Raw genomic sequence first — 23,750 nt, 5'->3', positions numbered from 1 at the left:
GAGCTGACGAAGACGAAGGTTATAAAGACTTACAGAAATCTTTGGCTGGATACCGAGAGCCCCGTTTGCTCTGGCGGAAAGAGTATCTGCCCTTTTTGTTTTGCAAAAATTTCTTCATCTTGAATGTCAGATACCCGGTGGCCTGCTAGGAGGCTGTTATCCAGTCTTCTCAAGTGTAGTGTTTTTAAAAAAATAATATCCCCACCACCCACAACCCAAAGTCAAAGAGAAAAGGTGACAAACTCAAAATACTGCCCCATTCCTCCTCCCTGAAACCACAGCAGTCTCCTCATGAGCAAAGGGTGAGTGTGCATGAAAAGCAAGTGCAGTCTCTTCCTGTGAGTATGTCAAGGAGTTGGTCCTGCATCTCATCCCTGATTCATCCTAGGGCCAGCCTGCTTGCACAGTGTTAATCAGAAAACTGGGACGCGTGCACCCGCGCACCTCGGTTCCTTAATAATTCTCTCTCCAAAAAGGGTATTGTAAGGCCTCATTTTTCTATAAATACACCCATGTGTCTTTTCTTCCTCCCCCTCCTCTCTTGGCAAGGTGGCTCTCCGTGGGACCGCTCCTGGCCCAGAATCACTCTGCGTCGATGCGAGAAAGCCCGAGGAGCTCTAATTGGAGCGTCTGCATGCCTGTGATTCTCTGCGTACTCTGAAATGGTCGGTCCATTGATAAGGAGCGGGGGCAATTTAAGACTTTAGCCTGTGGGATTAGTAGGATTATCAGCTGAATCTGCTCTCCTCCACCCCCCCCTTGTTATTAATACTGTAGGAACACATGCTCCCCTCCCGTATTAGATATTTAGAGTGCCTCTATTGAAGTTTATTTTAGCACTGTGCACACTTTTAGACGTGTATTTATGATGAAATAGGCTAAATGCTGCTCTAGTTCAATTCAATTCAATTGTATTTATATAGAGCCAGATCAGAGCTGAAAACTAAAACTTAAAACTGAAAATTTATGGCGTCAGTGTGCTGATTAAAAATCAGCCCGGTGGATTTATCAGCAGATATCAGCTATTTGCCAACATATCAATATCAACATCAAGAAGGAAAAACCCTTCAACCATGCTATGGGTGCTGATGTTGTGCTCTGCAACTTCCCTGTTGGCAACACACGTTTACCAGCAGAGTCGAGCAGAGCATGAAGATCTTGTTGTGACGGTAAAACATGACTATTTTTTAAACTGCAATGCTTTATCTTCTTAGTAAGGACTAATGAATCAATACACATAACAATTGCTAATCCATTTATGTATGTGCGTCTGAAAGAAAAAAAACATATCAGCCAATATATCAGATTTTTTAAATCACCAAATGTTGGCATAGGTCTTAAAAATCCTATATCGAGCAGACTCTAAGCTGCACGTGTGACTATCTGCTTATATCCTTGAACTGAAGCTCACATCAAGTTTTACTTTTACAGTATTACACGTATTTTTTAACTGACATGCATAACAGCTGGAGAGGAAGCTGAGGAAGCGCGCAGGTGGGCTTATTGGAGTGTAAACTGTCATTAGTGCCAAAGCGCACAATAAGGAACAAACAGTTCAGTGCAAACTGAATAATTAAACACAAATGACTGCATCTCCAAACACACTTTTCACTTCAATCAAACTCTCCTCTTACACTTACAGTCTTAAAGACGATTGAGTCGTCTATGACAAGATGCGTGACAGAAAAACTTTAAACCACCTGAAACAATTTATCTTTTGACAAAGAAAATTGTCATTTCAGGTATAAAGCTGTAATTTTGATTTCAAACTGTAACAGCAGATACGCTCGTGGCACTGTAACTTGATTTATCCGACATAAGAGACAATAAAAAATGATTAAGGCCCCCAGCACAGCACATCCAAACATTCAGTACCTGTTTAAGCAGCATTCGGAGATGAGCCTGCGCAGCTCCCGAGTAATGCTCCCCTCTGCAGCTCTGTGAGCTGTAATATGAGTGTTGGGCCATGTCCGCAACAGTATCCACTGACTGGTGTCCTGTGGTGCCTTGATGCATTGTGTGGAGGACTGGATTGCAGAGACAAACAGCAAACAGTTAATGATTTTATTCAGGCACCAAAGTCAAACACTATAGGCCTAAATTAACCTCGATGGCGGGTATCAGTCTATAATCAAACCAGATGACAGTAGCTGATATTTGTTTGTCATTGTCGGATCAATTTTTGAACAAAATACATGTTCAAAGCTAGTGTAATGAGGAGTTGAAAGACATTTCTTCATGTCTCTGGCACAAAGGGTGGGATAAAAGCATTGCTCACAGCACTGTAACTTGATTTATCTTATATAACAGTCAATAAAAGATGATTAAAGCACCAGCACAGCGCATCCAGGCATTCAATAAACAAAAGGAAGTTAACTGTTGTTATACTGAAATTATATATTTAAAATTCTCCTTTTTGAAGTTTGTGTGCTAACTTTTAGACAAAACCTTTTATGCTTCAATGCATGTTTTGAAGTCCCAAAAAAGAGAGAGAGAAAGTATAAAATACTCTAATTACTCACATGTATTTTGGACACAGGAAACAAAACATTACTGTTGATGCTATCTCACACTGGATTCCTCAGGTAGCAAAGCTCCAGACATCACCTCTCTCTTTCTTGAACTATAGAAACTGCAGGCAGAAATTCTCTCAATGAAATAGTGAATTAACCAGTAACACATTTAACAGTAAAATCAAGAGTAATGCATTTATAAAACACGTGTATTATTGGCTCTGGCAAAGGCCTCAAAACTTCCAGTTTATACACTGACCAGTCACTTCGTTAAGTACACCTTGGACACCCGTTTGCCTTCAGGGCTGCCTTCATTCTTTGTGGCACACATTCAATATTCCTCCCTTGACACTGCACATGATCCAGCTAGAAGCAGCCATCGTAGAGAGATGCACATGGTTGGCAATAATACTCAGGTGGGATGTGGAATTTAAATTATGCCCATTTGGTAAAGGGGCCTAAAGTGTGCCAAAAAATGCCCCACACACCATTACACCAGCAGCAGCAGCAGCCTGAACCATTAACACAAAGCAGGATGAATCCCTGCTTCATGATTTTTACTCCAAATTCCAACCTTAACAATTACATGTCAAAGCAGGCTCCAGGCAACATTTTTCCAGTCTTCTGTCCAAGTTTGGTGAGCCTGTGAGAATTCTAGCCTCAGTTTCTTGATCTTAGCTGAGATGGCACCTGGTGTGGTCGCTGCTGTAGCCCATTTTCTTCAAGTGTTGATGTGTTTTGAGTTTAGAGTAACTCTGTGATGAGTTATTTGAGTTTTTATTGCCTTCCTGTTAGCTTTTTCTTTGACATCTAGCATCAACAAGACATTTTCACCCAGAGAACTGATGCTCACCGGATATTGACTCTTTTTTGGTACCATCCTCTGGAAACCCTAGAGATGCTTGTGTGGTGGAAAATCACAGTCAACCAGCAGTTTCTGAAATGCTTGGACCAGCCTGTCCAGCCCCAACAGCAATGCCACATTCATAGTCACTTAAATCACCTTTCACCCTTTTCTGATGCTCAGTTTAGTGAACTTCAGCAGGTCGTCTTGGCTACGTCTGCATGGGTAAATGCACTGAGCTGCTGCCATAGGCTGATTTAACATCTGTGTTGACAATGTAGTAACCAGTGAGTGTATGTGGGTAGTGATGTGCATCATAGCTCTCTCTTCTTTTTTAAATAGAAGATGTTTAAGTAAACTTTAGAAATGTCTGAAGCCTGTTTTAGATATTGGGATGGGGATGTAAACTGTCGAAAAATAACAGGATTTTCAATAAAAGAAAGAGCTGGCTGAATGCACTTGTCTTGCACACCTCCTTGTATGGCTATTAATACACGTTTATAACAGGAGACAGGGACTTTTAACGCAAAGTATACTTACAACTTTTAAAATTAATAATCCCCTCTCTTAATCAGCCGAAAAAAACCCAAAAAAACAAAACACACTGTTCATTTATATCAGTGTAAAGTAAAAAGGAGTAGGACACATTTCCACTGTCCTCTCACAGCGGGGAGGCTTCGACGTTAGCCCAGCCCATTAGCGATGCTAAGGAAGTAGCATTGTTTACAGGGGCAGGACGTGAGCATGGAGCAAAAGTAAAACTAGAAGCCTCCTAAACCGACTCTGTTGACTTGAGACAAACACTAAAAGGCAGCTATGTGTAACCTCGACTAGATGGTAAGGTGAGAGCGAGCATGAAAATGGGTTTACAAGGAGAAGAAACGAAGACTTGGTTCAGTTTTGCTAACGCTGCAGTGTGGGTACTGAGAGGTTTCAGCGGATGCTAATGTAACTTGTTCACCTGAGTCTTTAACGCGTTTAAAGGAAGTAACTATGACTGAAATTTAACTGTAACAAAGCCTAATTGTTTCTTTTTAAGCTTGCTACCTGCTGTCGGTGAGTTTGTACCGTAAACACCTGTTGTTTGCCTCTCTGCGATGCTGCCAGGTGAGATATGGATTTCCTGACGCTGTTTGGCATTTACGTTGTGGTGGTGCTCACATGCATAGCTCTAGTGTGCAGATACTCCGGCCAGCAACACAGCCCCCTTAATTCACTCTACAGCTTTGCATTAAAGGTAAGGAAAGAGCAGAAACGGGATGAGTATGAAGCTTTTCTTTTCATGCAATTCCAAAGACCGACACTCTGTGGCGCTGTTGTCTCAATATAAAGAAAACGTATCCACTTCACTTACAACTATGTGCTTTTTTTCACAGAGACTTTCATCGATTACTCCAAAGTGGCTGCAGAAGTTTTCACAGTGGACTTTGCACAGACTGTTCCATCAGAGGTTTGTAGTTCTCTCTTAGCGTTTACAGAGTTTAATGTTTATTTGAGGCTTGATTCAGTGTTATTTGAATTTGACTGCAGGAGCAACGCGTTCATATACCTGCACATCCTGCTGGAGGGCGCCGTGTATGCAGAGTTCACTTACGAGGTGTTTGGCTTCTGTAGGGAGATGGACACCACTCTGATCAGCCTATCTGTGCCTTATATCCTGTTGGCCATCAAGACCTTCTTCTTCTACCTCTGCATCAAGACAGACCCAGGTTCATTTTAGTTTGACCACATCTTGTTTAAATGTGCGGTGGTGGTGTCAGCAATGGCAGTGTGTTATCTCACTTCTCTCCATCTGTCAGGCACAGTGACAAAGAAGAAAGTTGCCGGTCAGCTGCACATCTATTCGTACGATAGGAGGTTGTTTCACCCGGGAATCATATGTTCGACTTGCCAGCTTGTCAAACCAGCCCGCTCGAAACACTGTAGTGAGTGCTTTTTAATTTGTCAATGTCAGCACCTGAGGTACTGGGAGAAAAAGAAAGGTAGCGTGTCTCAGTGCTGACTGTAACTCCTCCTGTGATTCAGGGGTCTGCAACAGGTGTGTGCAGCGTTTCGACCACCACTGCGTCTGGGTGAACAACTGCATCGGTGCTCAGAACACACGTTACTTCCTGCTTTACCTCTTCAGCATCTGTGCCATGGCGTGCGACATCGCCCTGTTAACGGTGGACATGCTGCTTCATGTCGTGCTGCGCACAGGGCTCCTGGGGGCCAGTTACTTAGATGAGAATGGCCAACGGCAGCCAGCAGGATTTCTGTTTGTCGTGCAGGTACTGCTGACACACTGAATATTGCACACAGCTGTTTTTGCTTCTAACTGAAATTGAATTTTAATCATCCGCCCCTCCTCCCACTTTTTTCTTCCAGCATCTCTTCCTTACTTTTCCCCGAATTGTCTTCATGCTGGGCTTCTTACTCTTTGTATTCTTCCTCCTGGCGGGTTACACCATGTTCCATTCCTTTCTTGCTGTTGTGAACCAGACCTCCAATGAGTGGTACAAAAGTCGAGGCTACGTTTGCCAGCACTGCCACCCATCTACAGCGGCCGATATTCTCTGTAGCCCCATCCCAGATCACTCTAAAAGATACTACTACAGCAGGGGGGTCCTCCGAAATCTGAGGGAGATTGTCTTCCCTCCACGGCTTGTTCAGAAAAAAGACAATTGATTGGTTCCATTTACTGTCTACCATAACTACTGTAAACACTACTGGAAAATAAAGTTTATTGGTTTCTTTATGGCCTCTGGTTTGTGAATTGAAGATTGTTTTAATTAACTGTTGCAGCTACAAGCTTACCAAATCAAACACTTAGAGGTAGCTTCTATGATTATGTTTAATCTCAAAGTAGCTGCTGCTTGTGGGATTAATGGGGATGTATTTACACAAGTTATTTTGATGGCTGAGGAGGTTTTTTTTTTATGTTATTACATTTAAAAAGAAGTCTTTACATTTAAAGAAAGGAGAAAAAAATGGAATGTAAACTTCAGACCATGAAGAAACAAAACAAAGTCTTGCAAGTAAAGCTTAATGAAGCACTGCACAGAAATGCAGAAATGTTTCACGATGAAAGTCTCATAAACCAGCAAGACGAAGAAAATAAAAATACACAAAACCTGCCCGGTGTAGATATTGTAAATAAGGGCTGGGAAATAATCTTTATTGAAGATCCGCAGCATATTGCAAGCCTGATGACAACAAACAAGCAGAACTGCGACCAGTTAAGAAAAATGTCCTACCAGCTTCAACAAACAGAAGCTATTAATCAGGAGCTCTATGGGAATCTCAAAGACACTGAGAACAAGAATCTGCAGCTTCACCTAAAACTTGATGAAGCCCTGGAGAAAAACAAAGAGTTTCTTCAAGAGAAACAGCAACAGGAAAAAATGCAGAAAAAGACACAAGTTATTCTCCAAGACTTAGAAAGGAAAAATCTACAACTACACGCATGTTCTAATGAAATGAAGGAGAAAATCATGGAACTAGAAGGAGAAAGGGAAAAACTGATAAAACAATACTCAGGCGCGCAGCACATTTGCAATGAAATGCTAAGCAAGAACTCAGAGCTTGTGGAACTTTCTAACATCATAAAATACAAAATTGATGAAATCCTGAGAAAGAACACAGAGCTCGAGGGACAGAATAAGAACTTAAACTACAAATACAGTGAAATCCTAAAGAAGAGCACAGAGCTTGAGGAACTTCATAACAACTTAAAATACAAAAAGAAGAAAATGCTCAAGGAAAACACAGAGCTCGAGGAAATTAATAACTTAAAATACAAAAAGAAGAAAATGCTCAAGGAAAACACAGAGCTCGAGGAAATTAATAACAACTTAAAATACAAAAAGAAGAAAATGCTCAAGGAAAACACAGAGCTCGAGGAAATTAATAACAACTTAAAATACAAAAACAAGAAAATGCTCAAGGAAAACACAGAGCTCGAGGAAATTAATAACAACTTAAAATACAAAAAGAAGAAAATGCTCAAGGAAAACACAGAGCTCGAGGAAATTAATAAGACTTTAAAGTGCAAAAACAATGAAATGCTCAGGGAAAACAAAGAGCTTGAGAAACTTAATAACAACTTAAAGTGCAAAAAAAAATGAAATTCTCAGGAAAAACAGAACTTAATAACAACTTGATGTCCATACCAAGTGCTTCTGACCACTCCAACTGCCTGCAAAATTATTATTTAAAATTATTTGGACAGTTTAAGTGTATTAGTTGACATCAAAGTGACTCTTTAAATTGGCTAACAACAAACGATTCAAACAAGCTAATTTATTTCACATCCAATGAGTCACTTTAAAAATCCCACGACCGGTCGAGGCAGATGGCCGTCCCTCACTGAGCCTGGTTCTGCCGGAGGTTTCTTGCTTTTAAAAGAAAGTTTTTCCTCCCCACTGTCGCCGAGTGCTTGCTCAGGGAATTGTCAGATTATTGGGGTTTTATTTATTTTTTGTCAACTAATACACAACTCGAGGCTCGCAAAATCTCTAGCCCGACGTCCTGGAGCTAGCGATATCTCCGGTCGGGCGACCAAAATCTATCTCAGCCCCGGCGATTTTGCGAGCCCTGCGATCTTATTGGGCATTCCAAATTGATTTTTTTTTTATTCATTAATAAAGTCCTAAAAAGATTATATTGTGAATATTGCATGTTTTCATTGTCACACAAATGTGTACATTTTCAGCCTAGACTGAACATGTGTGTTTGTCTTCTATTCAAAATCAAACATTTTAGTAGCAACTACTGTATTAAAATATGGCAGAGGTTTTACTCTGATTACACAAACTTTATGTAGGAGTAGGTTATTTGTAAATTTGACCTCTGACCTCACAGAGACACAGGATGACAGGATATGTGATATTAGAATCCACATATATTGGTATATAATCTCCTAAATGTTGCCAATGGCAGTAAGGAACATAGCTCTAAATAACATTATCATCTTTTTGACCCTCACTATCCGGTTGTTCAGTCTGACGTCACTAGCCGTGTCTGGACCTAAACTCCGCTGCAGGTCCATATATCAAACGATCACTATGGCATTACTGAGAGTTGAAAAACTGTCTAAAGTCTTTCATCTTTAATAAAATTATCAGCGTTCTGCTCTACCAGGTGTAACAATTGAGTTTGGCATCCAGGCATCCATGAAAACGGAATTTATGACATTTAACGGAGTTAGAAGTTAGCAGGGAGTTAGCTCGCTAGCTTCTATCTAAATACAATATAGCATGTCCTGACTGCGGGGTTTTGGAAACAAATTAAAACGTACAGCTCTGTTATTACTTCCAGCATAAATGAAGACAGAAAACTAAACAGCAGTAACGTTTGTAGGGTTACTGAAGTTGGGCTAGCTGGTATATAATGATGTGCTGCGTGACTGCTAGCGACACAGCTACGTTAGCATAATATAAACAAGCTAACTTTTTTTTCCACTTGATAAAAGTTACCGTGAGTGTTCTCGGTGGTCAGGAACAAATGTAATCGCATGGCAGGATGCTGTAAAAGGACCAAACTTCAGCCAGGAGAACAACTGAGATAATCCATCCACAATACGAGGTTAGTCATTCATATACTGCTGCATGGGCTGGGCTGTAGTTACATCCTAAGGTTTTAAAAACTGAGCTTAAATAAATGATTAGCGGTAATAAAAGCCGAGGGAGGTCAACAGTGATCACTGACTGTTTTAGGAGCTTTTTGAGATCAAATAGAAGAAAATACATAACATTAAACATGTTAACAACACAAAAGCCATATTAAACGCAGACTACTTTAGACCCGGAAGTAGGATTCGTCGCGTCATCACTGAACAACCGGATAGTGACATACGAACTTGGCTACTAACGTCCGCTTAGCATGGCGGCTAATTGTCAAGCTTGCTAGCTTAGCCTCGATTAGCACCTTAATAACCATTACTACACATCACATCATAGCAAACACACGATAACACATGGAATACTATAATATAAATACGAAACAGATTTTTACCTGGCAGGAGAATGAACAATAGTCTTTTTTTAAGGCTACTGCAGAAGGAGATATTCCCCGCTAGCTCACCCAAGCTTGCTCTCTGGCAAAGCTACAAGCCATGTGAGCTCATAGCCCCTCCCGCTAGGATGTACTACCACAGTCGACTGTCGTAAAGCAGCCGCAAACCAATAGCAATTAAAAAAAAAAAAACCAACAACCTCAAAATCATTGAAGAACATTTTATAACACCCAATATAGATATATACATATATACTGAATATCACACAATATCAGATAACCAAATTAACACTGGGTTACACCACCACTTACTACAGACACCGATGCATGTTTGTAATAGTCTGTTAATTTAGACTGAAAGAATATACAAACAATATTAACTCACATTATATATGTTAATTACTAATTTGCTTATCACATAATTTCGGTTACCATTAGCTGACTGGAGCCTAACATTGGCCTTTCATGGTTTTCGATAAACAGCCCACATACCTGTAAAATAACAACACCCCAGTAAAAGTCCACATATATAAAGGGTCTAAACTCTTTCTCACTGGTGTGTTAGCTTTAAAATCTTATTTACTTTCAACTGTAAAACTCCAGATGATAGTAGATTTTCCAAAGCGAGAAACAAAATGGCGGACAGTGCAGCCGATTTTTCCTTTCCAGGGGGCGGAGCTTGAGGATAAAACGCGACTAACATGTGAGTGAGCGCTTTGTTTAGACCCCAAAATGGCGGATCGGGCCAAAATCCTTTCCACGCCCACCCCCGTGACATCACGCTCCAAAGCCCTATGACATCATATAGATCAAAGGCATGTGATCCATTCAAAAGGTATAAATAGGGGTGAGAACTGCAAACTTTTAGTCAGTTTATTCGCAGCACTCATGTTCGCAGCATTCAAACATAAACCTGAGAAACATTTTGAAACAGTTGGATCATTTACACAGTTGTTTTACTAAGATTCCAACATGTCTCAGAGAAAACACAGCAAAAAACAACAAGCTTACGCTGGCCCTCTGCTCGAGGGTCCATCCATCCAAAGGGCATTAGCTGAAAGTAGGCAGGAAAACCAAAATCTACACAACATGATTGAACAAATCCAGGCAGAGAAAATTCAGCTTGTAGAGAAGTGCAGACACATGGAGGCCCTAAATAACCAGTTGGAAGAAAGGCATAATGAATTTGTCAAGAACCAACGAGAAAAAGAAAATAATCGAAGGCAGCCCAATGTGGATAATATAAATGAGGGCTGGAAAATACTATTTAATCGAGCACAGGAGAAGATTTTAAACTTGATGACAGAAAACAAACACAACTGTGCTGAATTAAGACAAATGTCCCACCTGCTCGAAGAAAAAGAAGATATTAATCAGGAGCTCTGTGGGAAACTGGAAGACACTGAGTTTAAGAACCTGGAGATGGAAGGAAAACTTGATGAAGCCCAGGAAAAAAACAAAGAGTTGCTTCAAGAGAAGAAACAACAGGAAAGAAAGGAGAAAAAAATGGAATGTAAACTTCAGACCATGAAGAAACAAAACAAAGTCTTGCAAGTAAAGCTTAACGAAGCACTGCACAGAAATGCAGAAATGTTTCACGATGAAAGTCTCATAAACCAGCAAGACGAAGAAAATAAAAATACACAAAACCTGCCCAGTGTAAATAAGGGCTGGGAAATAATCTTTATTGAAGATCCGCAGCATATTGCAAGCCTGATGACAACAAACAAGCAGAACTGCGACCAGTTAAGAAAAATGTCCTACCAGCTTCAACAAACAGAAGCTATTAATCAGGAGCTCTATGGGAATCTCAAAGACACTGAGAACAAGAATCTGCAGCTTCACCTAAAACTTGATGAAGCCCTGGAGAAAAACAAAGAGTTTCTTCAAGAGAAACAGCAACAGGAAAAAATGCAGAAAAAGACACAAGTTATTCTCCAAGACTTAGAAAGGAAAAATCTACAGCTACACGCATGTTCTAATGAAATGAAGGAGAAAATCATGGAACTAGAAGGAGAAAGGGAAAAACTGATAAAACAACACTCAGGCGCGCAGCACATTTGCAATGAAATGCTAAGCAAGAACTCAGAGCTTGTGGAACTTTGTAACATCTTAAAATACAAAATTGATGAAATCCTGAGAAAGAACACAGAGCTCGAGGGACAGAATAAGAACTTAAACTACAAATACAGTGAAATCCTAAAAAAGAGCACAGAGCTTGAGGAACTTCATAACAACTTAAAATACAAAAACAAGAAAATGCTCAAGGAAAACACAGAGCTCGAGGAAATTAATAACAACTTAAAATACAAAAAGAAGAAAATGCTCAAGGAAAACACAGAGCTCGAGGAAATTAATAACAACTTAAAATACAAAAACAAGAAAATGCTCAGGGAAAACACAGAGCTCGAGGAAATTAATAACAACTTAAAATACAAAATTGATGAAATCCTGAGAAAGAACACAGAGCTCGAGGGACAGAATAAGAACTTAAACTACAAATACAGTGAAATCCTTAAAAAGAGCACAGAGCTTGAGGAACTTCATAACAACTTAAAATACAAAAAACAAGAAAATGCTCAGGAAAACACAGAGCTCGAGGAAATTAATAACAACTTAAAATACAAAAACAAGAAAATGCTCAAGGAAAACACAGAGCTCGAGGAAATTAATAACAACTTAAAATACAAAAACAAGAAAATGCTCAGGAAAACACAGAGCTCGAGGAAATTAATAACAACTTAAAATACAAAAGAAAGAAAATGCTCAAAGAAAACACAGAGCTCGAGGAAATTAATAACAACTTAAATACAAAAACAAGAAAATGCTCAAGGAAAACACAGAGCTCGAGGGAAATTAATAACAACTTAAAATACAAAAAGAAGAAATGCTCAAGGAAAAACACAGAGCTCGAGGAAATTAATAACAACTTAAAATACAAAAAGAAGAAAATGCTCAAGGAAAACAAAGAGCTCGAGGAAATTAATAAGACTTTAAAGTGCAAAAACAATGAAATGCTCAGGGAAAACAAAGAGCTTGAGAAACTTAATAGCAACTTAAAGTGCAAAAAAAAATGAAATTCTCAGGAAAAACAGAACTTAATAACAACTTGATGTCCATACCAAGTGCTTCTGACCACTCCAACTGCCTGCAAAATTATTATTTAAAATTATTTGGACAGTTTAAGTGTATTAGTTGACATCAAAGTGACTCTTTAAATTGGCTAACAACAAACGATTCAAACAAGCTAATTTATTTCACATCCAATGAGTCACTTTAAAAATCCCACGACCGGTCGAGGCAGATGGCCGTCCCTCACTGAGCCTGGTTCTGCCGGAGGTTTCTTGCTTTTAAAAGAAAGTTTTTCCTCCCCACTGTCGCCGAGTGCTTGCTCAGAGGGAATTGTCAGATTATTGGGGTTTTATTTATTTTTTGTCAACTAATACACAACTCGGGGCTCGCAAAATCTCTAGCCCGACGTCCCGGAGCTAGCGATATCTCCGGTCGGGCGACCAAAATCTATCTCAGCCCCGCCCGTCGGGTTATCATATAGCCCGACGGGCGATTTTGCGAGCCCTGCGATCTTATTGGGCATTCCAAATTGATTGTTTTTTTTATTCATTAATAAAGTCCTAAAAAGATTATATTGTGAATATTGCATGTTTTCATTGTCACACAAATGTGTACATTTTCAGCCTACACTGAAAACAAACTAATCAGTGGGATAAACATAAAAAAATTATTGTAATCGGTTGCACGAAATTAAGTTATGTTTGGTTAACCTTAGTTTTTATGTTATACCTGCACACATTTTTCTGGTAACATGAACATGACTTTGTTATGTTGTTGTTATGTTTTTCATTCCGGTCAAATATTTATAGAAACCACTTGTTTATCAGACATGAACTTTTTGTGTTAATTGTATTGGACTACTATGTGGTATAGTGACAAGATTATTTTATGGTAAGCTTATTTTATTTTATAACAAATTTCTAATATATAATATATAATCTAATATATAATTGAGTGTTCAATAAATAAAACTAAATTAAGGCTGATCTTACTGTATGTACTGTACACTTTCTCTTCAATCAAAGAAATAAGCAAAACATTTTTGAACAATGACCTGTATCTTTGAAAATACTACACAGTTGTAACAATGGACTTTCAATTCAGGCTTCCAAAATATACATGAGTCATATTTGTACAATGCATCTCTTGAAAAACATTCCACAACATTCCTCAAAGTTATCTGCTGTAACCTGAATTCAACATTGTGGGGCCTTATGACATCGCGCTTATGTAAAAAATAGTTTTTTAAATGTAAGAGCCATAAGGTAATATGGCAACAGGGGTGTAATTATTAAAATGACACAAAGAAGAGACTTAAAATAACATTATAACCCACAGGCACAAAACCAAGAGACCTAAACTGATTAGTATTGGCTTGCTTCTATCACTAAACATCACAATCACTATACTAGACGATGCAATCTGTTTGTAGCGGTGCACCTTGGGAAAAAAATTGCAAACTGGTGAAATTGGTGCAAGGCACCATTTCCATTGAGAAAAATGGACATTCAAAGTTTGAATTTTTTTTTTAAACGAGCCATGGCTTGAAAAGTGAAAACTTTACCAGTGCTGGCTTAAAAGAAAGGATGGCACATATTCGAAGAGGTAAACATGTTGTTCCCACATCATAACTGGAAAACTGTTCAATCGTACAGTCTGGTCCTGAAAACCTGGGCCTTCTTTGAAAGGCTGTTCCTTTTGAGCTCCATAACCAGTTTCTATAATACCTCGAAGGTATACTTTTCCAGTGGGTAGGTGAGGTTCAAAGTGTACATTAGTCCAAACAGCATTGCAGCTGCTAGGGTATAGTTATCCAAATCCTGCCAGACTCTCTGACCTTCAAGGATTATCCCGATGTCCTCAGGGGATAATCCTGCCATCTCTTGACTTTATGATGTAAATTCCCATGGTTGTTTCCTTATTAGATCGTTGGATAATGGCTTCATCTGTGGCCTAGAAAATGCAGAATTCCGAAATTTAATTAAACAGAACACTAGTCAAAGAACATTATACCAAATCTTATTTTAATCTGTGTCACTATTCCAAAAAATGTTAACATTAACACATTAGGTGAACAAAAATGGATTCATTACAGCAACTGATTTGAGTCCTCAGAATGCTTAAAAAGGTAATGCATGAAGTGAAATCTCCATGCAAAGAAGCAGAATACTGTCAGAGCATAGAGAGGTGTTCAACTATGAACTCCACACATAGTTCTAATGCAGGTAAAAGAAAACAAAAACAAAAAACGCACCCATGGTAAATTGTGAAAATCCCAGGTGATTTTCAACATACTCCTGGCATAGAGTGACAAGCAGCATTTTGTTAAAATTATTATTTTCCCTAAAGTGTATACACAAATTAATTTTTCTCTTACCTGGGCCATGGGCTCCAGAATGTTCTGAAGTCTTCTTCCTATTTGTCCTCCTCGCCTTTTGAAGACCTTTATTAGTTTGTCAGATAGCACATCTATCTGCGAGAGTAATCTGGACTGCAGTGGCATGGTGGTAATGCGCTTAAACTCTGCATTTATCTAAAAAGACAAGTTGTCACATAAAAATGCTGTCAAAATGTCAAATCTCACAAGGTTACATCCACACAAAGTTGTTATTTTTTGTCATATTACTATTTATTAGCTATGGGTCCCATGTTGCTGAGCAGTTCCATAGTTGCCCTTACTTCCATACCACCCAAAGCCTGTTTGCAACCACAGCAGTTGCCTCCTTCTGGCCATTTTGCAGTTCTGCCAAATGACCCAGAAACTACATCTATTATTGTCATATACACATCGAAGTCTTTCATTAATACTTAGTTAAATTAGTTAATTTGACCTTTCCAGAAAATTTACCTTACAGAATGTGAGATAACATATGCAAATCTTCACTAGTAAATAAAATAATGTTATTAAAACCTTAACTGTAACACCTCTACGTAACAGCGCTAGAGAATTGTTCTGAAGCAACACCAATCTGCCCTTCAGCAGGGATAAGCACCATATACCTTTACAGAAAAAATAAATTTAACATATTTATATTGTCATTATTTTTATCTCTTTAAGCCCTCCTCTCAGTCTGTCTATAAATCAGTTAAAATAATTTGTTTTTGTGTGTACAGTACATTACATTCACTGCCCCAGAACATGAAATAAAGCCCCACGTCATGCACTTCCTCTCCTAATGAGTACTGCATAGGTGTCATGCCCTAAATAGACCCACTTTAGACCCACTTACTGTTTTCTGTTATTTTGATATGACTGGTTTTAAAAGACTGAACATCCTTCTAAAACAAGTGAAAGGCGTGAGACTTAATTATGTTTAGACCAAAAATATAAATGATTCATGTTGGATATATTTACTGTATTTTTACTAATTTAACAACCTCATCATTGCATTAGTCGCTTTATGCTATAGCATTACGCTTACATTAGCTTGAAGCTCAAGGTCGTCATTTTATTTAATTTCTTTTTCTGGGCTTACAAACAGGACACACAACATTTAGATAACCGTTACACTGAATCTTGGGTCTGTGTTGAGTCTTCCAGCTGCTGACTACAGAAGCTAGACTGACCTTTCAGCATGTTTATAGCGGCTGTGGCTATGTGCTGGTAATGTTACCGTGTGTGAGCAGTCACATTGGCAGCAGACATGTTTCAACAAACTAGTCATATCCCGGCCCTACATTAGCTTGTTTAATGGTTAAGACACTGCAGGTACCACCACTTACTACAGACACCGATGCAAGTTTGTAATAGTCTGTTAATTTAGACTGAAAGAATATACAAACAATATTAACTCACATTATATATGTTAATTACTAATTTGCTTATCGCATAATTTCGGTTACCATTTGCTAACTGGAGCCTAACATTGGCCTTTCATGGTTTTTGATAAACAGTCCAGTAAAAGTCCACATATATAAAGGGTCTACACTCTTTCTCACTGGTGTGTTAGCTTTAAAATCTTATTTACCTTCAACTGTAAAACTCCAGATGATAGTAGATTTTCCAAAGCGAGAAACAAAATGGCGGACAGTGCAGCCGATTTTTCCTTTCCAGGGGGCGGAGCTTGAGGAGAAAACACGACTAACATGTGAGTGAGCGCTTTGTTTAGACCCCCAAAATGGCGGATCGGGCCAAAATCCTTTCCACGCCCACCCCCGTGACATCACACTCCAAAGCCCTATGACATCATATAGATCAAAGGCATGTGATCCATTCAAAAGGTATAAATAGGGGTGAGAACTGCAAACTTTTAGTCAGTTTATTCGCAGCACTCATGTTCGCAGCATTCAAACATAAACCTGAGAAACATTTTGAAACAGTTGGATCATTTACACAGTTGTTTTACTAAGATTCCAACATGTCTCAGAGAAAACACAGCAAAAAACAACAAGCTTACGCTGGCCCTGTGCTCGAGGGTCCATCCATCCAAAGGGCATTAGCTGAAAGTAGGCAGGAAAACCAAAATCTACACAACATGATTAAACAAATCCAGGCAGAGAAAATTCAGCTTGTAGAGAAGTGCAGACACATGGAGGCCCTAAATAACCAGTTGGAAGAAAGGCATAATGAATTTGTCAAGAACCAACGAGAAAAAGAAAATCATCGAAGGCAGCCCAATGTGGATAATATAAATGAAGGCTGGAAAATACTATTTAATCGAGCACAGGAGAAGATTTTAAACTTGATGACAGAAAACAAACACAACTGTGCTGAATTAAGACAAATGTCCCATCTGCTTGAAGAAAAAGAAGATATTAATCAGGAGCTCTGTGGGAAACTGGAAGACACTGAGTTTAAGAACCTGGAGATGGAAGCAAAACTTGATGAAGCCCAGGAAAAAAACAAAGAGTTGCTTCAAGAGAAGAAACAACAGGAAAGAAAGGAGAAAAAAATGGAATGTAAACTTCAGACCATGAAGAAACAAAACAAAGTCTTGCAAGTAAAGCTTAACGAAGCACTGCACAGAAATGCAGAAATGTTTCACGATGAAAGTCTCATAAACCAGCAAGACGAAGAAAATAAAAATACACAAAACCTGCCCAGTGTAGATAAGGGCTGGGAAATAATCTTTATTGAAGATCCGCAGCATATTGCAAGCCTGATGACAACAAACAAGCAGAACTGCGACCAGTTAAGAAAAATGTCCTACCAGCTTCAACAAACAGAAGCTATTAATCAGGAGCTCTATGGGAATCTCAAAGACACTGAGAACAAGAATCTGCAGCTTCACCTAAAACTTGATGAAGCCCTGGAGAAAAACAAAGAGTTTCTTCAAGAGAAACAGCAACAGGAAAAAATGCAGAAAAAGACACAAGTTATTCTCCAAGACTTAGAAAGGAAAAATCTACAGCTACACGCATGTTCTAATGAAATGAAGGAGAAAATCATGGAACTAGAAGGAGAAAGGGAAAAACTGATAAAACAACACTCAGGCGCGCAGCACATTTGCAATGAAATGCTAAGCAAGAACTCAGAGCTTGTGGAACTTTGTAACATCTTAAAATACAAAATTGATGAAATCCTGAGAAAGAACACAGAGCTCGAGGGACAGAATAAGAACTTAAACTACAAATACAGTGAAATCCTAAAAAAGAGCACAGAGCTTGAGGAACTTCATAACAACTTAAAATACAAAAACAAGAAAATGCTCAAGGAAAACACAGAGCTCGAGGAAATTAATAACAACTTAAAATACAAAAACAAGAAAATGCTCAGGGAAAACACAGAGCTCGAGGAAATTAATAACAACTTAAAATACAAAAAGAAGAAAATGCTCAAAGAAAACACAGAGCTCGAGGAAATTAATAACAACTTAAAATACAAAAACAAGAAAATGCTCAAGGAAAACACAGAGCTCGAGGAAATTAATAACAACTTAAAATACAAAAAGAAGAAAATGCTCAAGGAAAACACAGAGCTCGAGGAAATTAATAACAACTTAAAATACAAAAAGAAGAAAATGCTCAAGGAAAACAAAGAGCTCGAGGAAATTAATAAGACTTTAAAGTGCAAAAACAATGAAATGCTCAGGGAAAACAAAGAGCTTGAGAAACTTAATAGCAACTTAAAGTGCAAAAAAAAATGAAATTCTCAGGAAAAACAGAACTTAATAACAACTTGATGTCCATACCAAGTGCTTCTGACCACTCCAACTGCCTGCAAAATTATTATTTAAAATTATTTGGACAGTTTAAGTGTATTAGTTGACATCAAAGTGACTCTTTAAATTGGCTAACAACAAACGATTCAAACAAGCTAATTTATTTCACATCCAATGAGTCACTTTAAAAATCCCACGACCGGTCGAGGCAGATGGCCGTCCCTCACTGAGCCTGGTTCTGCCGGAGGTTTCTTGCTTTTAAAAGAAAGTTTTTCCTCCCCACTGTCGCCGAGTGCTTGCTCAGAGGGAATTGTCAGATTATTGGGGTTTTATTTATTTATTTGTCAACTAATACACAACTCGAGGCTCGCAAAATCTCTAGCCCGACGTCCCGGAGCTAGCGATATCTCCGGTCGGGCGACCAAAATCTATCTCAGCCCCGCCCGTCGGGTTATCATATAGCCCGACGGGCGATTTTGCGAGCCCTGCGATCTTATTGGGCATTCCAAATTGATTGTTTTTTTTATTCATTAATAAAGTCCTAAAAAGATTATATTGTGAATATTGCATGTTTTCATTGTCACACAAATGTGTACATTTTCAGCCTACACTGAAAACAAACTAATCAGTGGGATAAACATAAAAAAATTATTGTAATCGGTTGCACGAAATTAAGTTATGTTTGGTTAACCTTAGTTTTTATGTTATACCTGCACACATTTTTCTGGTAACATGAACATGACTTTGTTTGTACATTTTCAGCCTACACTGAACATGTGTGTTTGTCTTCTATTCAAAATCAAACATTTTAGTAGCAACTACTGTATTAAAATATGGCAGATGTTTTACTCTGATTACACAAACTTTATGTAGGAGTAGGTTATTTGTAAATTTGACCTCTGACCTCACAGAGATACAGGATGTCAGGATATGTGATATTAGAATCCACATATATTGGTATATAATCTCCTAAATGTTGCCAATGGCAGTAAGGAACATAGCTCTAAATAACATTATCATCTTTTTGACCCTCACTATCCGGTTGTTCAGTCTGACGTCACTAGCCGTGTCTGGACCTAAACTCCGCTGCAGGTCCATATATCAAACGATCACTATGGCATTACTGAGAGTTGAAAAACTGTCTGTAATGGGGACCAGGGGTTCCATTACCTGGTTGGTATTGTTAATAATAAATTGTTGGATTGGGAATTTAAAATGGGGTAATAAAGAAAACACATTAGTTCTTATGGAGTCTTTTATTAGGTTATTTGACATACAATTAAATTGACAGCTTGTAACAGAAAAGAGACAGTGGGACTGGCCATTAGTGATGGGACGTTCTGTATCGAGGCTTCGGAGCGTGTGTCCAGTAATGGAGGGAGCGTTTCCGCGAAGCGCGTATCGAGGCTTGCTTCATTTATGGGAGGAGCTGAAAATGATGACGTCCGAAGCCTCGCTGCCCGGCTGTACCACGTGACTGGTTCATGAAGTGGTTCGAACTTTGCCGCGAGATATGACAGCGATATAAACCCCTCAGACTTCATTCAAAAATGTGGGTGTTTGATGGAGAGTTGCGGTTAGTGAGAGTTTGGAGACAGTTTGGAGGTTTATGAGAGTGAGGAGAGAAAGTCAGGAGAGAATGGAGCCAGCTAAGAAGAGGAGGATGTCCTCCCCTGTGTGGGAACATTTTGATTTTATTCCTCCCAACAAGGTATGTAAATTTCTACAGAAGATGTATTTTCATAATACTGATGGTGCAATACAATTTATGTTGAGCTGTCTTGACTTTTGTACAAGGTGAAGTGTTTGCTATGTGCCAGGGAGCTGGGATATAACAACAACACCTCATCCATGCTTAGGCACTACAGAGCTTTGCATGAGAATAAGAGGAACACCGACTGTGGAGCAAGACCAGGTGAGCCATCAAATGCAATGATAATATAGCATGCAGTAATGTTACTAAATGATATAACAATATTCTACAACTGTTATAAGTTACGTGTGTGATATTTATATTTGTGCTTTGTTTTTGTTGTCTTTCCTCAGGAGAACAATCTCAAATAGATGAAGACCTGGTTAGCATGGTGATTGAGGACTCCCAGCCATTTAGCATTGTGGAGGACAAAGGATTCAAAAGATTTGTTAAATCATTAAATCCTAGCTATGTTCTCCCCACTAAAAAGGTCATAAAAGCAGTGAAAATTTAGTTTTTACAGAATAAAATGTGAACGGGCAGGACTGTGTAGCTGTTCATACCTCAACGTTACAAAAGCACAACTACTGTCCACACCCCAACCACACCTCACCTCACAGTAAATGATCATTTCCATTTCAAGCATTTCCAAATAATCATTTCCCATACTGCCACTATAAATATACACAGTATACTGCCATCACTACAATATACATGTTTTACACACTCCTTTTGTTGTTGACATTTACAGGCTGTGTGCAAAATGCCACACTCTTCAAATTCATGCCAGCTATTATTTTTACGTCCAGTAGGTGTCCTGCTAGAGCAAATGAAGCTTCATGAAGCTTCGCGTTGGGGTGAACCAATTGGATGAAAAGCTTCAGTGCTTCATCTGCCCATCACTACTGGCCATCCTACCTGTGTCGGAGAAGAGCCAAAGTTAGAGCTGCTTGCAGTTATCATTTATCAATAACCTAAACATATGTGAAATGAGAACTTGTAAAGGTACTCACCTGTCCTGGTTGCTTCTTGCAGGATGTGGAGCAAAAGAGTGAAAGCGGCTCAATCACCTGTTTAAGAGCTCTTGGAACAGACCAGTGTGCCGGGTTAGGGAGTGTGGTTAAAGAGGGTTTTAATTTAGATAGAAATGGGTGAAGCTTATGTTATTGGTTTGTTTATAGTATGTGTTGGAAATATGTATATGTTTGTGATGTGCTTTAATGTTATTGTACGTGTGTTTGTGTGGAGGGTTATGTGTTCATTTTGATTAGTTAACCCCCATACTTGGGCTATTCCAGATGCTCACCTGAAAAGGTAGAGTATAAAAGGAAGCCATTTTGTTTAGTTGTAGTCAGTGTTTGTGCTGTTATCATGCGCCTTCTTTAATAAAGTGCCAATCCATCGATGTCTTTTACTCCAGTCTCGCGTCATATTATTGGACAGAACCTATGACCGCCGGCCAAAACTTACACTGTCTAAAGTCTTTCATCTTTAATAAAATGATCAGCGTTCTGCTCTACCAGGTGTAACAATTGAGTTTGGCATCCAGGCATCCATGAAAACCGAATTTATGACATTTAACGGAGTTAGAAGTTAGCAGGGAGTTAGCTCGCTAGCTTCTATCTAAATACAATATAGCATGTCCTGACTGCGGGGTTTTGGAAACAAATTAAAACGTACAGCTCTGTTATCACTTCCAGCATAAATGAAGACAGAAAACTAAACAGCAGTGACGTTTGTAGGGTTACTGAAGTTGGGCTAGCTGGTATATAATGATGTGTTACGTGACCGCTAGCGACACAGCTATGTTAGCATAATATAAACAAGCTACCTTTTTTTCCACTCGATAAAAGTTAACGTGAGTGTTCTCGGTGGTCATGAACAAATGTAATCGCATGGCAGGATGCTGTAAACGGACCAAACTTCAGCCAGGAGAACAACTGAGATAATCCATCCACAATACGGGGTTAGTCATTCATATACTGCTGCATGGGCTGGGCTGTAGTTACATCCTAAGGTTTTAAAAACTGAGCTTAAATAAATGATTAGCGGTAATAAAAGCCGAGGGAGGTCAACAGTGATCACTGACTGTTTTAGGAGCTTTTTGAGATCAAATAGAAGAAAATACATAACATTAAACATGTTAACAACACAAAAGCCATATTAAACGCAGACTACTTTAGACCCGGAAGTAGGATTCGTCGCGTCATCACTGAACAACCGGATAGTCTGTATGACAAGTCAGAACAAAAGGTCGGAGGTCAAATGTGGCATCAAATCCTAATGCGGTACATTCTTATGTTGACAATATACACCACACTTGTAAGAAAGTTATAAGTTAAATTATAAGGCTTTTTATAAGGTCTTTCTCTATGAAAGCAGTTAAGATCATTATGCAAATACATAGCCTCAGTATATTGGGGTCTGGAATAAAACTAGAATGAATTAAAAATGTGTAATTAATTATTTAAAAATAGAAATACAGAGCATTTTAAACTAAGTCAATGTATATTTTAATTACTTATTTATATATCTAGTGAACTATTTCCTGACATATTCAGTTATTTTGCTACTCATCAGCAGCAGTGCTGTGCATCTTGCAAATTTCGTTATCGAGTAAATTAAGAGCAGTATTGCAGATACCGATACTTTTAACCTATAAAGGGAGCTTATGTAGGGGAGAGCAGTGTGTTATTATTTATGAGCTGAATCATCGTACATTTGCCAAGTTCGGAACACATTTTCATGAACACCAACACAACAATGTTGTAAGTTTAACAACCCACAGTAATATACTAGTTAACACAGTTTTCTTGTGTATTGATACTGTGGATTTTTAGAGACCTGAAATGTAAATGTGCTGTCTTTAAAGGAGTTTGGGTCAGCTTCTGTTGTGTAAGTTTGTTATAGGCTATAAAGACTTGGAATGAAAATATTTTTTAATAAAAAACAAGATTCAATTAAATTATCAACAAAATTTGAATGGACTCTTTGGTGGCTGAAACTCACCGCGCGTGATCACTTGTAATGTAAAGACAGACATGTGACCATTCTGTATCTGCAGGTGAATCAGTGAAGCTACATAAACATTTACATTAGCATAGCTTTCCAGCCATCATGGAAAACCCGGTAAGAACACAGTGGGGGGGGGGGGGGGGGGGTCGCTTGACATTCTAACTTTAAACCGAGGATTTTAAAAGTGTTTGGTGTAGGTTAAAGCAGTGCACCAGTAGGCTACATGTTTGACATCCACCACACAACTTTCACTGAATCACAACAACTGTGGATCGTCATTGATCGTCAGCATCCAGTGTTTTGATTTTTTTAACCCTAAACCACGATACAAAGTAACATAGCAACATAGCAATTTAAAAAAATCAGAAGGTGGGTTAGAAAACAAATGTGTTTGCTGATTAAGTTATTCACACCATCATAAAGCACCTGTTCTTCTCATTAAAAAAGAAAAAGAAAAAATATTTTATTACTTTAATTTTATCAAAGCGGAAGTTTGACCGGACTTCTTAGTGTGTGGC

The 23,750-nt window shown here is 38.7% G+C and overlaps 3 protein-coding genes across 13 annotated transcripts in view; 2 read left to right on the top strand and 1 right to left on the bottom strand.

The window, feature by feature from the left end:
- grid2ipb (glutamate receptor, ionotropic, delta 2 (Grid2) interacting protein, b) overlaps positions 1-10,057 on the bottom strand; it is a 45,993-nt gene extending 35,936 nt beyond the window's left edge. For 4 of the 7 annotated variants that reach the window (XM_026179033.1, XM_026179034.1, XM_026179035.1 and 1 more), the window contains exon 1: positions 34-651. In XM_026179033.1, the coding sequence (XP_026034818.1) occupies positions 34-118 (85 nt within the window). In that variant the 5' untranslated portion in view covers positions 119-651. Of the gene's footprint in view, positions 1-33; positions 652-1,875; positions 2,028-2,522; positions 2,633-2,772; positions 2,880-9,351 lie in introns of those variants that run through there. The other 3 variants (XM_026179038.1, XM_026179037.1, XM_026179039.1) reach the window with 3 other exon arrangements.
- On the top strand, positions 3,665-6,094 carry zdhhc4 (zDHHC palmitoyltransferase 4). 5 transcript variants are annotated; one of them, XM_026179052.1, is made up of 7 exons: positions 3,665-4,273; positions 4,465-4,594; positions 4,734-4,807; positions 4,888-5,066; positions 5,157-5,282; positions 5,383-5,627; positions 5,725-6,094. In XM_026179052.1, the coding sequence occupies exons 2-7, from the start codon at positions 4,472-4,474 to the stop codon at positions 6,022-6,024; spliced, it is 1,047 nt and encodes a 348-aa protein (XP_026034837.1). In that variant the 5' UTR covers positions 3,665-4,273; positions 4,465-4,471; the 3' UTR covers positions 6,025-6,094. The 5 variants fall into 5 exon arrangements, with proteins under 5 accessions (XP_026034837.1, XP_026034839.1, XP_026034838.1 ...); XM_026179054.1 differs by having other exon boundaries at positions 3,666-4,194; XM_026179053.1 differs by having other exon boundaries at positions 3,666-4,199.
- A 150-nt stretch (positions 10,058-10,207) lies between the features above and the next one.
- LOC113028395 (golgin IMH1-like) lies at positions 10,208-12,096 on the top strand. The gene has a single exon (XM_026178636.1). The coding sequence runs from the start codon at positions 10,324-10,326 to the stop codon at positions 12,094-12,096; it is 1,773 nt and encodes a 590-aa protein (XP_026034421.1). The 5' UTR covers positions 10,208-10,323.
- The last annotated feature ends 11,654 nt before the right edge of the window (positions 12,097-23,750 follow it).

The sequence above is a fragment of the Astatotilapia calliptera genome, chromosome 8 (genome assembly GCF_900246225.1).
Source record: "Astatotilapia calliptera chromosome 8, fAstCal1.2, whole genome shotgun sequence".
Classification (NCBI taxonomy): domain Eukaryota; kingdom Metazoa; phylum Chordata; class Actinopteri; order Cichliformes; family Cichlidae; genus Astatotilapia; species Astatotilapia calliptera.
This window is presented reverse-complemented; position numbering and strand designations above follow the sequence as displayed.